This window comes from Artemia sp. Qi Xiang Cuo, chromosome 11 (assembly GCF_049724085.1).
Source record: "Artemia sp. Qi Xiang Cuo chromosome 11, ASM4972408v1, whole genome shotgun sequence".
Lineage (NCBI taxonomy): Eukaryota > Metazoa > Arthropoda > Branchiopoda > Anostraca > Artemiidae > Artemia > Artemia sp. Qi Xiang Cuo.
In genome coordinates, this window is record NC_142804.1 from 63,534,626 (window position 1) to 63,549,936 (window position 15,311).

At 35.3% G+C, this 15,311-nt stretch overlaps 3 protein-coding genes across 3 annotated transcripts in view; 1 reads left to right on the forward strand and 2 right to left on the reverse strand.

Annotated features, from left to right (window-relative positions):
• The first annotated feature begins 679 nt into the window (after positions 1-679).
• On the forward strand, positions 680-10,728 carry LOC148947229 (uncharacterized). The gene is made up of 2 exons (XM_089097330.1): positions 680-724; positions 9,071-10,728. Exon 2 carries the CDS (start codon positions 9,627-9,629, stop codon positions 10,227-10,229), a length of 603 nt encoding a protein of 200 aa, XP_088953456.1. The 5' UTR covers positions 680-724; positions 9,071-9,626; the 3' UTR covers positions 10,230-10,728.
• A 222-nt stretch (positions 10,729-10,950) lies between these two features.
• On the reverse strand, positions 10,951-14,121 carry LOC148947230 (uncharacterized). Its single transcript, XM_089097331.1, has 2 exons — positions 13,340-14,121; positions 10,951-11,743 (listed from the first exon to the last, which is right to left on the reverse strand). Exons 1-2 carry the CDS (start codon positions 13,412-13,414, stop codon positions 11,384-11,386), a joined length of 435 nt encoding a protein of 144 aa, XP_088953457.1. The 5' UTR covers positions 13,415-14,121; the 3' UTR covers positions 10,951-11,383.
• Positions 13,416-15,311, reverse strand: part of LOC148947231 (Y+L amino acid transporter 1-like) — a 37,289-nt gene continuing 35,393 nt past the window's right edge. The window contains exon 7 of the mRNA XM_089097332.1: positions 13,416-13,538. The gene's annotated coding sequence lies outside the window, so the exon portion shown is untranslated. The remainder of the gene's footprint in view (positions 13,539-15,311) is intronic.

A 15,311-nucleotide genomic window follows, 5' to 3' on the forward strand; every position in this document is an offset into this window, starting at 1 on the left:
GCATCAACCTACTTTGCTCCCCCCCTTAAAAAATCCTAGCTCCGCCCCTGGACTATGGGTAACTTCTAAAAAGAGAAACTGGCACTAGTGTCGACGAAAAAACTTTCAATTCCATCTAACATTTGGTGACACTTCACATTTTTTCAAGCTCTGTAATCATTTTTCTGTCAGGAACTGCCATCAGATACTTATTACTACCCAAATTTTAAAAATTGCACTAATCAAATTAATTATTCTTATTATTACAACAAAGAAATACCAAGCACCGCCAGATGCTAGATGGGGCTGATAGCTTTTTTCGATATTAGCGCCAGTTCCCACTCTTACAAGTCACCCATATTCTTTGATTCAAACCGTCATCCATCTTATTTTTAGTCTCTAGTTACTACTGGTCACTGTTGCTTAAATTCATTTCTCTTCAAAATCTCAAAATTAAATTTTTTATATTGCTTATGTGGCATTGAAGAAACAGTCAAGCATGAATTATTTGAATGTCTAATATACGCATATCCGTGGGTTCCCACATATACGATTTTTTTCTGCGAAATATCGTATTAAAAATCGCAAACGAAATTCGCATGCTAACGCGATAATTATAAAACGGGGTCACACTACACAATTTATTATCGTCCGATTTTCAGTGGCAAAAATTTCAAAAAGCAAGATGGTGTTTATGGGCTCTAGAAAAAAGAAAATTATAGCCTTATATCTTCTTAATGAACAGGTAAAATATCACAACTGTACAGCACAGGGAAATCATGGATGATTTTTTTTTGTTTTACATTGATTTGAAGTTGACTTTGAAATCAACCTTTGCTGAATTTGAAGAAAGATTGTGTTACAAAGTGCAGTATTTCATTAATAACCTATATTTCCACCTGAAGTTAGGATAAATTTGTTGATTGATTTGTTAGCCATTAAGAAAATATGCCAATCAGTGTATCTTGTAACCTTCATTCCAAATATTCTAATTGACTTGCTTGCAAATGCACCCATACCTTCTTTCTGTAACAGGGTAAATATCAATGTTGCCACTCGACCGGCACCGCTCCGCGGCGCTGGCCTCGTCAAAAAGCGGCATATCCGTGGCATCATTGAACCAAAATGCGGTAAAAACCGCGGCATGCCCAAAATTCTCGGAAAAGCTGTGTTTTGTATTTTTGAGAGAGAATGGTTGAAAAATCTCGCTTTAATATGAATGTTGATTCAGTGTCAAGTGAAGTGTGGTGAAGATCTGTCATAAATTTGAGAAAACACGTGCTGCCTGTCCTTCTTTTCAGCGGTCAAAGGTAAGGACGGTCAGCTCAGTCCGTGAACACACATTTGTCGGTCATCGTTTTTGTCAAGCATGCAACAGAAGTAAAAGTGCAGAGGACCACAGCTGGGAAAGTCCACGATGAGAAAACTGTGTAAATGTGAAGTGAATAGTGAAGAAATTAAAAGTGATTTTCCCTTGGGCCTTCAAGCCTATCCAATAGAATAATTGATGGGTAACTAGATTCTCGTATCTTGACCTTTTTCGATTAATGTTCAATGAAAATCAATATCAAAAGCTTCAAGAAGCAACATTCAAATAAATAATACAAGACAAATAGACGAGGTTAATCGGAATCAAACTGTTCACATATGTTACAAACAATATCATTGATCAGAGCATACTGAATGCTTTGGTTCAAAACGTTGCAGTCACGAGAAGGAGCACTAACCTTAACTTTTAGTACATGCTTGACTAGTCTGGGTTCTAGCTCTAGCACTGACTTGCCCGAGTCAACCCCTCCTTTTGAACTGTGCTTAAGAGCACGCTTAGTTTTCAGTGTTGCCGAATGAATCACTGCACTCAGTTGGTTTCGCTTATCAGTATTCACTTCCTTGAACAAACTTGAGCTCGGCAATAAAGTTTGATAAAGGGAGTGATAAACGGTACTGAACCATTTTCCCGATATTTAGGAACATCCGACTACCATTTGGTGACTTCGTTTGCAAAATGTGGTGCCAGTAAACGACAATATCCATGTCATCTACGTCAGGAAGATCGACAGTACTAGGTAGAGCTACACTTGGTATAGACCACCATTCCTGCTCTAGCTTTGCTTTATTCCAAAGCACAGAATCGTAAGTAGTCGAAGAACTGACGAAGGCTGGGAATTTTCAGTTCATAACTAGAGCTTGGGGTAAGCAAGTGTACCAGCTCGTAGATATTTTCAGAGAATGGAAAATGGTCAAAAATTTGTTGAACAGCTTCGACGAAGAAATCCCTCGCGGAGCAACAAATTCGGAGACTTTCCGCTACAAAACGGCCTGGTAACTTCTCTCGTTTCAAGCCCCACAAGGAAATCGTACTCTTTGTAGCCGATATAGACATTTTCGTCGGGAAGATAGTTCACTTCGTCATGCGGATTTATGTCAAAAGGGTTGACTGTTCTAACATATGAAGGCTTCATAAAGTTCATGGTTAATGTCGCGAAGAAGTTTTTCCACCTGGGTTTTGATAAGGTGAATAGGGGTTTTTCAGACTGGAAGATGGTGTTAAACTCATTCAGCTCTCCTAGCAGGTACTCGACAAAAAACATCATAACCCTCGAGTATGGGTTGTTTAGTGTCATTCTTACATGATCATTAGCATGCGAGGGATCATCAAGTACCAACGAGTCCCAGTACAACGTAAGAGTATCCCACTGTTCGAGAATACGACGTGCACAGTTTTGAAACGACAACCAGCGTGTTGGAGCCAAAGCAAGGAATCTCTGCTGTTCCGCTTGAGTAAAGACTTGAAATTCCTTCCTATATGCATCTTGGCGTTTTGCACTATGCCTGAAGTGATTACACACAGTCCGACATAGATCTTCGAGGCTCTTGGACAGTTTTTTTGCAAGCAAGACTTGCAACTAGGGCATAAAGATGGCAGCTACATTTCACAACTGTAACCCAGGGACATTTCCCTTCAACAAGTGTTTTGACTGAGTGGTTTATCCCCATAATAGCATTCGTTGTGTCAGAGCAGAATCCGACCCAGTTTTGTAGAGGAACACCCGCCTTCTTGACATCATCCATCACCTTCACTAGCTGGTTGAATAGACCAGACGCTGATCCGTCGCTGCATTCGACAAGAGCGAGCCAATCTACCTGCACATTCATTGCTTCATCACAAAAGCTGACACAAACAGCAAGTTGTTTGGCTACAGATGAATCTGTGGTCTTGTTAATTACTACGGAGAAAAGATTCGTTTTCAGGTTTTCAAGAAGCTTTTCATGAAAATGAGGGTCCAACGCTTGTCGAGAAATATTAGTTGCTTTAGTTCTACCAAGAGTGGCCTGGCTTAGAAGATCTGGGCCTGGCATACTTTTCACAAGTTTCCAATAACGAATAGGGTAGATCGTGCTCAACGAGAAATGTCACTAGCTTCGCTTCAAAAGTGGCCACTCTTTCGATTTTTGAATCACCAGAAAATGAAGACTCAATGCCATGGTCTTAGAAGACGAAGTTATCCACGCTTTTTTATTTTCTTCGTGAGCTTTGGTCTGTTTGTGCCTTTTTGCGTCGTGTTTCCCTTTTTTACAAACGAAATCCTTTTTGCAGCAAAGACAGTGAGCTAAATATCCACTGTTTTGACCGGTCTGCACCTTTCCTTTTCGTGACCATTCATTAAAGTCAGATTCTCTTTCTCACTCAGTCTTGTATCTTTGGTCTGCCCTTTTCTTTGTGATCCCCGATTTTTGTTGATGGGTTCACTATCGTCCGAGTCTTTAAGTCTTTATCACCGTCCTCATATTCCTGATCGATATCTATCACTTCTACCATTATGTTGTAACACGTTTGGTCTATAAACAAGAGAAATATTTAGCTATTATGTCCTTTCTTTCATGGATTGACTTGCTGGTGAAAGAAACGAACCTGCATTAGTTTAATTTCTTCCAGCGCCAGCCTGCTGAGAACCCTTTGTTCTTTCCGGGTAAATCCTTCGCCGGGAATCCGGCTGAAGTCAGAAATTTGGCAGAAGTAAGGCAGGAAGTTTTGATACGTTTCGTCAAAGCAGATATGACGTCAAATCACAGTAGATATGACGTAAACACACAAATGTTGCGTTTTTGCTGATACCCCTGTCACCACGGTAACTGCGGATCTAGAGTTAGTCGTTTTGCAGTTACCGTGATATCTGATATACGGTCCACTGCAAAAACGACTATTATATTGCCGAAATTGCACTTTTCAAAAGTCATCCCAAAAGAAAAACTGATACCGTATCCAATTACATAACTAAGTGCTGAACTTCTTTTTCACCAATTTGACAAAATTTGATGAAAATGAGATGACTTTTCAGATACCACGAGCAGATCCCACGGTCGGACTGTGATATCTGAATATCAGTTACCGCGGTAGCAGGCCAGATACCACGAAAACTGCAAAAACGCCTTTTGACCGTGGTATCGGATACTACGGTAGCTACACAAACGACTTTAGACCGTATATCGACTACCATGGTATCTTCAAAACCCCAACTATTGTCGTATAATAATAATATTTATGACCCACTCTATAGGTTTAAGATAGTGGAGAAATCAAAGGAAAGAAATAGAGAGAGTACAAAATAACACACACAACAACAAAAACCACTCAATGAAAAATTCTGTTTCCAAATCTGGATAGTAAAATTTGTTTACCGAAAAGGGCTGAAAGACCAAATGAAAATGCGTTACTTCGTTGCTAGAACTTGGGCCCATGCTGACTTGGACACACATATTCAAGCAACGAATTAAATGACGAAAATGATTTACGACAAATAGGCGTTCACGCACTGAGCAGTGTTAACCAAGCTCATTTGATTGGGCCACTGAAAAGCCGAGTTTGTATTGAGGTTCAAAGTTTCCACGTCATAGTAGAACTTTGTGCTGTGAGCAAGGCCTTAAATATTCTGAACATCATGCTAGAGAAAACAGTAAAAATGCCAAAAACTCCTCTTAAAACAATCCAATATTGCATTGTATTCACTTAAAATACACATACAAAAATTTGCTTTTCAGTTCAACTTTAAGGAGTCCGGTGAAGAACGGATACCTACAAGAGCCAATTGTTTGGATCACAGATTAAATTTTGGGATTCCATAGAAACTTTTGGTCTTGTTCATTTTGGATGCCTGGTCAACTATCATCCGTTTTGGACTTCTTTTGTTTTGCTTGTCGGGATCCCAAAACGTAAGTGGAGGGATATCTATGACATTACAAAAGTTGTCCGTCTGTCCGTCTGTAGCCTAAGCAAGATAACTCTCGAAGGGAATGAGATATTTTGATGAAACCCGGTGGGAGGATCCTTTGGGTCAAGGGACAAGTTGAGTTCGTAGATGGGCTCTGAAGCCCTAGACTTAGGGGTGGGGATTCAAATTAAGGGACAGACAAAATATTTTTAAACAGCTACTGAGATAGTCGATTATGGGGTAAGAAAACTTGCTGAAAATGGCAATGCAAACCATCTTCTTGCCGGACAAGTTGTTCGCCCGGAATCCGACAAAAACTGGACAGTTTGTTAAAAGTAAACGTTTTATTTGAAGTTGATAAGATGTTCGATTTCAGGGTAGGAGAGCATGCTGAAATCGTATATGACAATCGTTTTTTAGCCGGACATATATTTCGTCCGGAATACGGCTGAAACCTGATAATTTGTTATACGTATATTTTTTATTTGAAGTTGAGGAGATGCTGGAAATAGGAGTAAGGAGATACGCTAAATTCGTTTCGGAGCTTCAATTTTTCGCCAGACAAGTAGCTCCGGAATTTCGGCGAAACCGGAAAATTGGCAGAAGGCTGGATCGTTTCGATCGGTATCGTCAAAATAGATATGACTTATAGAGGTAAACACACATGCTGAATCCAAATTTGAAATTGGTTTTCTCAGAGGATTAGCAATTTGGCCTTAATCTGTTTCTAGATCTTTAAGAGTAAAAATGTTCAAGGAGTCTGGCGAAGACTGGATCTAGCGAAGACAAAACCCAATGTCTGGATTAAATATTGAATCTTTGGGATCCCATATAACCTTTGGTCTTGTTTTTCACTTTCACAGAGGCACATTCAGTTATCAGATATAATGCGTCCAGCCAGCCGCGTCGGAGAGTTAGAAAGGCTGGACACAGTCGACAAGTGCTAACAAGGAAATTGCTAATTTTGAAAAAAATTATATTTCTTAGCTGTTTCATCATCCTGATTTTGATGATCTTTTCTAGTGAGAATCGGGCTTTCAAAACTTTCGGTAAGAACTACACCTCTCGTTGATGTCTCTTTGACACCTCTCTCATGATGAATTCGAATTTTGAAATGATGAGGTACCGAGCTGGCAACTAGTTAAAACACGCATTTTGGTAAACAGAAAACAGATCATAGAAGCCGCCCACCCCCTAGGATAGGCCAGTACTTTTTGGCTCAATAAACTCTTTCTGACCTGATTACAGTCAGGGCCATAACGACTTGGCGGGAGGTGCCCCCCCCCCCAAATATTGTCGGCCCGTCGTTAAAAAGTAGCCGAGTCAACGCGCAGCGCCTCTATTTTTCGTGAAAACAGTCAATTTTTTACTTGGAAACAGTAGATTTTTCTTAAAATCAGCCGAATTTTTGTCAACACAGTCGTTTTTTCTCAAAACTATTCATTTTTTTGTGCCTAAAACAGTCGGGAAAAATGACCCGCCCGTCGATAAATACCACCCTCCCCCCCTCCCCACATTTTAGCTAATAACGGATCTTACGACACCTAGGCTACTTAAATATAGTTAATACTTACCATCAATACCATCAGACAATCCTGTGAAATAAGACAAGTATGTCTGTCCTTATTGCTAACTTGAAAACACTTGGGCTGAGCTGACAGAGGTCATGAAGTCATGAGATGAACTGAGAAACTCAAACGTCAAAGTTTCGTCAAACCCGCAAAAATAACTCAACCCCCCGTCTAACACACTGGCCTCCCAGGGGACAAGCTTCCGACCGCCGACGGGTTATTAATTAAGGTCCGTAGTTAACTTCCACGAAACGAGTCGGACGCGTCTTTGAAATTCTCATTTTATGCAACAAAATCATTTGCGAAAGATAAGAAACTTTAAGTTGGACAAATTTTACATACGGGAACAAATGCGGTATAAAAAGCCATTTCGCGGCGTGCGGCATGATCAAAATTTTATGCGGCATTTCTCTCAGAATCGCGGCGTAATGCCGCGAAATGCGGTATAAGTGGCAACACAGGTAAATATAGCCTATGTTAAGTTTCATTAATTTCTTGCGCTTGCTTCCCATCATGAATTGATTCAATATTCTAAATAAAATCAAAGGAAAGAAATTGTTTAATAGCCTAGAACTGCATTTGGCCAAAAATATAAGGATATCAAATATCAGAACTGTACAGCACCAGGAAATCATAGATGATTGTTTTTTTTTACAGATTTTAAGTTCATTTTGAAATGAATCTTTGCTGAATTTCAACAAAGATTGTGTTACAAAGTGCAGTATTTTCATTAATAGCCTGTGTTTACACCAGAAATGAGGATAAATTTGTTGATTGATTTATTAGCTATTTAAAAAATATGCCACTCAGTGTGTCTTTTAACCCTACTTCCAAATATTATGATTGATTTGCTTGGAAATGCACCCATGCCGTCTTTCTGTAATAGGGTAATTATAGCCTATGTAAATTTTTATTAATTGTATGTAAACTATGTAATTTTATGTAAATTATTGGTTCATTATTGTAAATAAAATCAAATAAAAAAATAGTTTAATAGCCTAGAAGTGCATCTGGCCAAAAATAGAAGTTGCTAGGGCAAACTTTAAGGGTAACAATTAGTATAATTGGTAAATATGCAGATTATCTAGAAACTGTTTGTCCTATTGCTACCAAGTGTAATTTAATGTAATTTTTTAAGATAAACTTAGGCCCAGTCGGTATAAATTAGACTTACCTTTACAGCCAGAATTTCTCCTTCTCCCTGATGTATTCAGAAATAGCCATCATCAATTGGATCACTATTTAAATTTTATACAATTTCAAAAAAAATATTAAGAAATAAATCTTTTATGTAGTTTTTGGAATTTTAAATGACCTTTAGGTTTGAAAAAATGAAGTGGTACTTTCATTAATAGCCTATATTTATACCTGAAATGAGGATAAATTTGTTGATTGATTTGTTAGTCATTAAATAAAATATAACACTCAGTGTGTCTTTTAACCCTTATTCCAAATGTTATAATTGACTTGCTTGCAAATGTACCCATGACTTCTTCTGATCTGAGTGTAGTAATCTAGTTGAAAGGCTATTAAAACTTAGTAAATTGCTGTGATTTTAATGCATTAAGTTAGAGAGAAATTAACACAAAATTGAAACTATCCCTATTGGTTTACTAGTATTATGAATGTTGCATGATCAACTAAAGGTATAAATCTGTTCTTTCTTGATGATTAATGTATTTGGTCTGTGATGCAAAGACTCAACATAAGAAACATATTTAACACATGTCTTAAAATAAATTTTAGAGTCAAAAGCACTGATATTTGACTATAGTAATTGAAGATTTTATCTCTAACCTTAATTTTTATTTGTGTATGTAGTTTTTTTTTGGATGATCAGTGCTGTATTTGGTTCAAGTTGTCAAGGGACAAATTAATGTAAGTACTTAAGGAAAAATTTTGTATTTCAGTTCTAATAAATATTTTGATCCTTCTTGAAAAGAAACATAAATTCTATTGATTTAATATAAATACTTCTGAAGTTTGGTTAGGCTAGTTTAATTCAGTCTACACTCTTAATCCTTGTTTGATCATTATGTAAAAAAAAAAAAAATCCTTTATGTATAGTTCTTGAAGCTATAAAGGACTTGGCAAATCAAAGGATTGGGCAAATCAGTAACTATGATTTCATCATAAGATACACAGCTCTGATATTTATTTATTTACTTAGGTAGGTATTTCCCATCTTCTCTATATTCAGTTTATCTTAATTGCTTTAAATATTTATGAAGAAGTTTCTTAATTTGTTGTCTGAAGAATACTTTTCCCTTTATTGACTTAGTCCTAATAATAATTGCAACTTTTTTTCAGAGCAAATCACCAAAAACTCGGCGCTGGTGGGTGAGGCCAATGTTACAAAAAAGAAGAAATAATGGAGCATATAAAATTCTGGTGAAACATATGGAAGAAAATGACCCAGAATAGTATTTTGACTATTTTAGGTTTAGTCCTGAACAATTTAATGAAATATAATCGCTTGTCAAAAATGACATTAAAAAGGAATTTATATCCTGGCGGGAGGCTATAAGCACTAAAGAAAGGCTAGCCATTACCCTTCGATACCTTGCAACTGGAGAAAGCAGAAGATCTCTCTCTGCTCAATATTTAGTGGGACGTTCTACTATTTCAAAAATCATATGTGAGACCACAGAAGCAATTTGGATAAACCTGAAAGACACTTACATGAAATCACAAAGCAAGGATGATTTTAAAAATATTGCAGGAGATTTTAAAAGAAAGTGGGATTTTCCAAATTTCCTAGGAGCCTTAGATGGTAAACATATCAGAATAAAGTGCCCAGATAATAGTGGATCAAAATTTTATTCATACAAAAAGATTTTCAGTGTTGTATTAATGGCAGTAGTGGATGCCAATTACAAATTTTGTTTCATTGATGTTGGAGCAGAAGGTAGTGCTGGTGACTCAGGAGTATTTGGTAGATCAGGTTTTGGCAGTCATTATTGATGCCTCCCTTGATGTTCCTGAACCAAAGGCTTTAGGAACTGGTGCAGTTGTCCCTTATGTGTTTGTGGCAGATGAGGCTTTTCCACTGAAATGCAACATATTAAAGCCATTTCCTGGTGGCTTAGAGCTGATTGATAGGGAGAAACGAATATTTAATTACCGTCCTTCTCGAGCAAGGATGGTGGTTGAGAATGCATTTGGGATATTAGCAGCAAGATGGCGCATATTCCATTCACCAATAGACAGTAATATAGAGACAGTGAAAAGTATAATAAAGGCATGTTGCTGTCTCCATAATTTTATCATAACAGAAAATCAAGTAGATCCAGATTTGTTATCTTCCCTAAGCAAAAAAGAAGTCCCAAGTGTTTGGGGACAAAGATTTCAGAGACAGGGCTCCAATAATTATACAAATCTTGCATTGCAAGTTCGCAATAAGTACAAGGAGTACTTCTGTTCATCTGAAGGATTGTTTTTTTATCAAAATAGTTATTTGTTTGAATAATTTTTTTTTACTACATTAGATTTCACATTTCCACTAGTTTTTACCAATGATACTTCCTTACCAAAGGAGTATTTAAACAACTTTAGTCCTTTTGATGTTTTACTACTATTACTAGCAACTCACCACAGCCTTAAGCTGCTTGATACCAACATAGTTATACATTCTCTTCCTCCATCCTAATCTATTCAAAACCTCCTTCCCTCTTTATAACCTCCCAGGAATTTACCATTTCCATTAAATCTTTATTTACAGCATCCTCGCCCCATAACTGCACAACTCCCTCTCCATTTAGCCCTAGAAAACTGGGAAAAAAGGACATTTTTTGGCAGTTTATCATCTTTAATTCACAGAACGTGTCCTAGCCATCTCAACCTTTCTGTCATTGTAGTCCAAGAAAGTAGGATTGAACCACACTTTTTGCACAGCCAACTGTTTGAAATACAGTCAGTCAGCTGGGAACCTAAACAACCATAGGCAATTTCTCTCAAAAGCATCTAGAAAATCTTCCTCCTTTTTTAGAGCACCCTCTGCTTCATAATCATATTTGACCACAGTCATCACTGTAGCTTCCAATATTCTAATCTTAGTTTGCAGAATCATTTTCCTGTGATTCCAAACTTGTTTTTAACCATGAAAAACACTGATCCCTTGATAAATATTTTTTTATGCATCTTCACCCTTGCATCTTTGATTATTTCTTTCATCCAGTCAAGAATGTAAGTAAAAATAGTCTTTAAGCATTCATGAAAAGACACAACTTAAGTGCAGAATAGATGTAATTTCCCGTCCAAAAACCATAAAACAACAACGAAAATGATTTTGAATATCAGTCTGTTTTTGTTTCATGGTTATCAAAGGGGAAATAAAAAAGCTGTGATTTTTTTTGCTCTTCTGAAAATTTACAGTTATGGAGATATGACCTTTTTATACCCAACTGAATATTTGCTCCCTGACTTTTTCCTGAGAAAAAAAACACAAAGATGGTTAAAATTTCTTTTCATTAATGTTTAATAATTGTTAGGAAACGTTAAGAATAACTAATCTTAGAATTTGTAAAATGACACCTTAAAATAGGTAAAAAAGGGTAAAAGTTAGAATGTTTCGAAACGAAAAAAAAGTTAATCTTGATAATTATCATAAGACAATATATTATTTTATATTTTAAAAATTACTTCTTGCAATTTTAGTCTTGCTAATACTTTTTGTTGTGGCGTGAAATGACGCATTTGTGCTGCAAGACTGGCACAAAATGCATCATCTGTATCTTCTTTATTCATAATCATTGATAGAAGAGTTTTCTGTGTGTCTTCTGTATCTTTTCTGGCCCTCTTTGTGCCCTTTTGAGATGCTGGACTTCTAAAGGTAGGGTCCATTTCTAGTGTTGGCACAGCACTTGAAGAACCAGACTCTAATTCTGATAAATCATGTTCTGTTACATGAGAACTTCCTCTTTCAGCTTCAAAAAACACTTCGATGTCAGGGTCTGCAACATCAGCAATTTCAACATCTGGTTCCTAATAACAAAAACAACCTTTAATTGAAACATTGAGATTATATTTGAAAAAAAGGATCTGAACACCAAAACGAGTATACGATTTTTATAAATACATATTAATAGGTTAATTCATAACAAATATGCAAATAGAGAAGAAATATATTAAGAATCAAATTGAAAAAAAAATACACAATTAAATTGAAAACACAAAAAAGCATAATGAAATTACATGCTAGTTCATCATCAGAAAGAGACTGTCATTCATTCTAAATGACAGTGAGGTTTATAAATATCAAATATTGCAAGATATCAATTGAATTCTAGGATGATTGTGGTTAAAAAAAAATCTAAAACTTTGTCTAGCTAAGTTAGTGTTACATATGCTTAAGACTGCTTTGAACTTGATGGGCAAGGGTTTTTATTAACATTTAAGTTTATTTGGGTTTCATAAGTCCATACATATTTGATGGTCATTAATTTAATCTTTGTTTAGCTGTATAAATGTTGGGGATGGGACACATATCCTGCCTCTACATTACAATTTTTCAAAATGAAACTTGTCTTGTCAAATATGAATTTAGCTTTTATGTAATATTTAAATTTCTATTTGAAAATCATTTATATTGGAAAATATAAACTGAAAGTGTGTCTGGTGAAATTACATCACATATAGTTATTTTTAACCTTACAAAAAAAGGAAAATAGGAAGGCATACAAACAGGTCAGCCTGCAAGCTAAGATGAAAATTATTTGAAGCTACGGTAATGGCAAAATTCAACTTGCCAATTGTTCAAAAAAGCAGTGAAATTTACAAATAACAAAATATTGAATAGTTCAATTTAATTGTAGGTTGATTGGAATATCAATAAAAAGAAAGCTCAAACCGTGTCTAGCCAATTCATTTTAACATATGCTACTATGAATTTTATGGGGAAGGGCTTTAACACTATTTCAATTTATTTGGTTTTTATAAGTCCTAATCTGTTTGATAGTCATCATTTTGTCATTGTTTAGCTATATAAATCTTGAGGGTGGGGTCTATTTCATGTTTATCCCTTACAGTTTTCAATTTTAGACTTGTCTCATCAAAAATAAATTCAGCTTTTGTGTAATATTCAGTAAGATTTTAATTTCAATTTGAAAGTTGTTTTTATTGTTTGGAAACAAAAAACTGAAAGTGTCTTTTGTGAAAGTACATAATATATAGGTATTGTTTGTAGTAGCAGTGTTTTTGCGTCATTTAATTTTATTTTGTACCTGAATAATGGAGGGTCCTTCATTGAAATTTCAAGTTGTTGTTTTGTTGCTATATCAACAATAAAATAATTTAAATAAATGAATTTTGCTTTTGTATTATTCAGTAAAATTTAATTTCTATTTGAAAGTTGTTTCTATTGTTTGGAAACCATAAATTGAAAGTGTATTTGGTGAAATTGCATCATACATAGTTACTTTTGACATTCCATTAAAATAGGAAGGTAAACAAATAAGTCAGCCTATCTTATAAGATTAAGTGTCTTAGTTTTCTAACATTATGCTTGTCTATAGTGACGCTGCAATAACTTACTTGTAGAAGCAGTATTTTTGCATTTTTTTTTTTAGTTTTATTTCATACCTGAACAACTGAGGGTACTTCATTGAAATTTGAAGTTGTTTCTTCATGGCTAATTTGCTCAATAAGGAATTTCATGCTGCTGTACCACTTCCATACTTTTTTTTGGTTGCTGCTGACCCGCTTTTACTTTGTCCAATCTGATTATGCTCCCTGATGAAAACATCTGTAAGGTTTCGCCATTTAGACTGGCAATGGCGAACTGAAGTAAAAAAAATAATACAAAAGTTGAAATAAGCATGACAATGAAGATGGATAGTCCCAGTAGAATAGAGAAAAGGTTGGTTGTTATGACTTTTGATAAACCTGAATAGATTTCTGTAGATATAAGATTGAAACCACAGCTCTATAAAACGAAAAAATGGTTTTAAATTAAATTATAACTATAATTAAGTAGACTTGGCCTCTGGATCGTGAAATATTGGACAATAGGTAACTGGGCTAACACAAAAATTCACTTTTTAGTATTTTCACGGGTTGGAATATTCTTCTCTTTCAAGGAAATTGGAACAGACCAACTTCAAAGTACTAGAAAAAGTACATATGTGGAGGGTAAATCAGCCAAAACACGGCTATTGCCTTTCATGAATCTTTCAACACCTTTTGTATATACACCAGCTTGATTGCTTTTATAGCTGATATATCTTAGACCCCTTACAAGGCTTGGTATATCTCTAGGCTAATACCAGTAATTACTCATTTTATCAATTTGCATATTTTTTTTCTTACTTTATAGCAACAATTTAAGTGTATAACCAAAGACTATATCCTACCCAATCTGTATGGAAGAGCTAGGGTGAATTTGCAATGGTAGCAATTAATTTATTTGAAAAAATAAAACATTGAAGGCACATCATATAACATATTCATTTTTTAGCAAACAAATTGATAGAGGCCAAAAAGCAAACGTTTTCCAGATTTATTTTGCAATGTACAATACCAGCAGCCCTCTCCATAACTGGGTATAGCCTGGGCAAAATACAAGATTTGACTTATTTTATGGGTTTGCCATTATCCTTTTAAGCTGATTTATTAACAATAATTAGTTCATAACATCAATAAAGCTAATTTAACAAATACAACAACAGTATATTAACTAAGCTTTTTTAATAGCTTAAAGCAAGGCCTATACTTTTTTATTTTAGGGGAAGGGACTGGGAAAAATTAAAAGTGTTTGATAGACCTCAACTCTTTGCATGGGTTAACTCATTTTACTGATTTGTATACTTTTTTTCCCATCAAAAATTTGGCTATTGTATTTAATGAATCTTTCAATACTCAAAGGCACATCAAATGACATATTCATCTTTTAGCAAACAAAGTGATAGAGGCCAAAGATCCAAAGTCTTCCAGATTTCTTTTGCAATCTACAATACCATCAGCAATCTCCTTAACTGGGTATAGCCATTATCCTTTTAAGCTGATTTATTACCAATGAAAAGTTAATAACATCATTAAAGCTAATTTGACAAAAAAAAGCAACAGTATATTAACAAAGCTTTTTTTTAATAGCTCAAGGAAAGGCCTATATCTTGTTATTTTAGGGGAAGGGACAGGATGTATAAAAAGTGTCTGATAGACCTAGACCCTTTGCAAGGGTTAATTTATTTTACTGTTTTTTTTGTGTGTTCTTGCTTTATAACAACAGTTCTAGAACAAAGTCTACTATTTAGCCTAGGGGCACCAATTGAAATCTGAAGGTAGGATCTGGGGTACATTTAGAATGGTGGCAATTAGGCTAACATTTTTGGAAATAAAACATTGAAAGGAACATCAAATTACATTCTTTTTGTCAACAAGTTAATATAAACAGCCTAAGTTTTCCAGATATACTTTGCAATGTACATCACCATCAACCTTCTTCTTAACTGGACATATCCTGGGCAAAATAAAAAAAAATCACTGACTCTATGGGTTTGTTAGTATCTTTAAAAGCTGGTTTACTACTAATAATTTCAGTTTTTTGTTTCCAAAC

Bases quoted from the DNA above. Each gene is read 5' to 3' on its own strand.
- LOC148947230 (XM_089097331.1), bottom strand. From the start codon at position 13,414: ATGAAATTCCTTATTGAGCAAATTAGCCATGAAGAAACAACTTCAAAT. The intron at 11,744-13,339 runs GTATGAAATAAA...TTTTGTTATTAG, and splicing joins AAGTACCCTCAGTTGTTCAG to GAACCAGATGTTGAAATTGC.
- LOC148947229 (XM_089097330.1), top strand. From the start codon at position 9,627: ATGCCAATTACAAATTTTGTTTCATTGATGTTGGAGCAGAAGGTAGTG.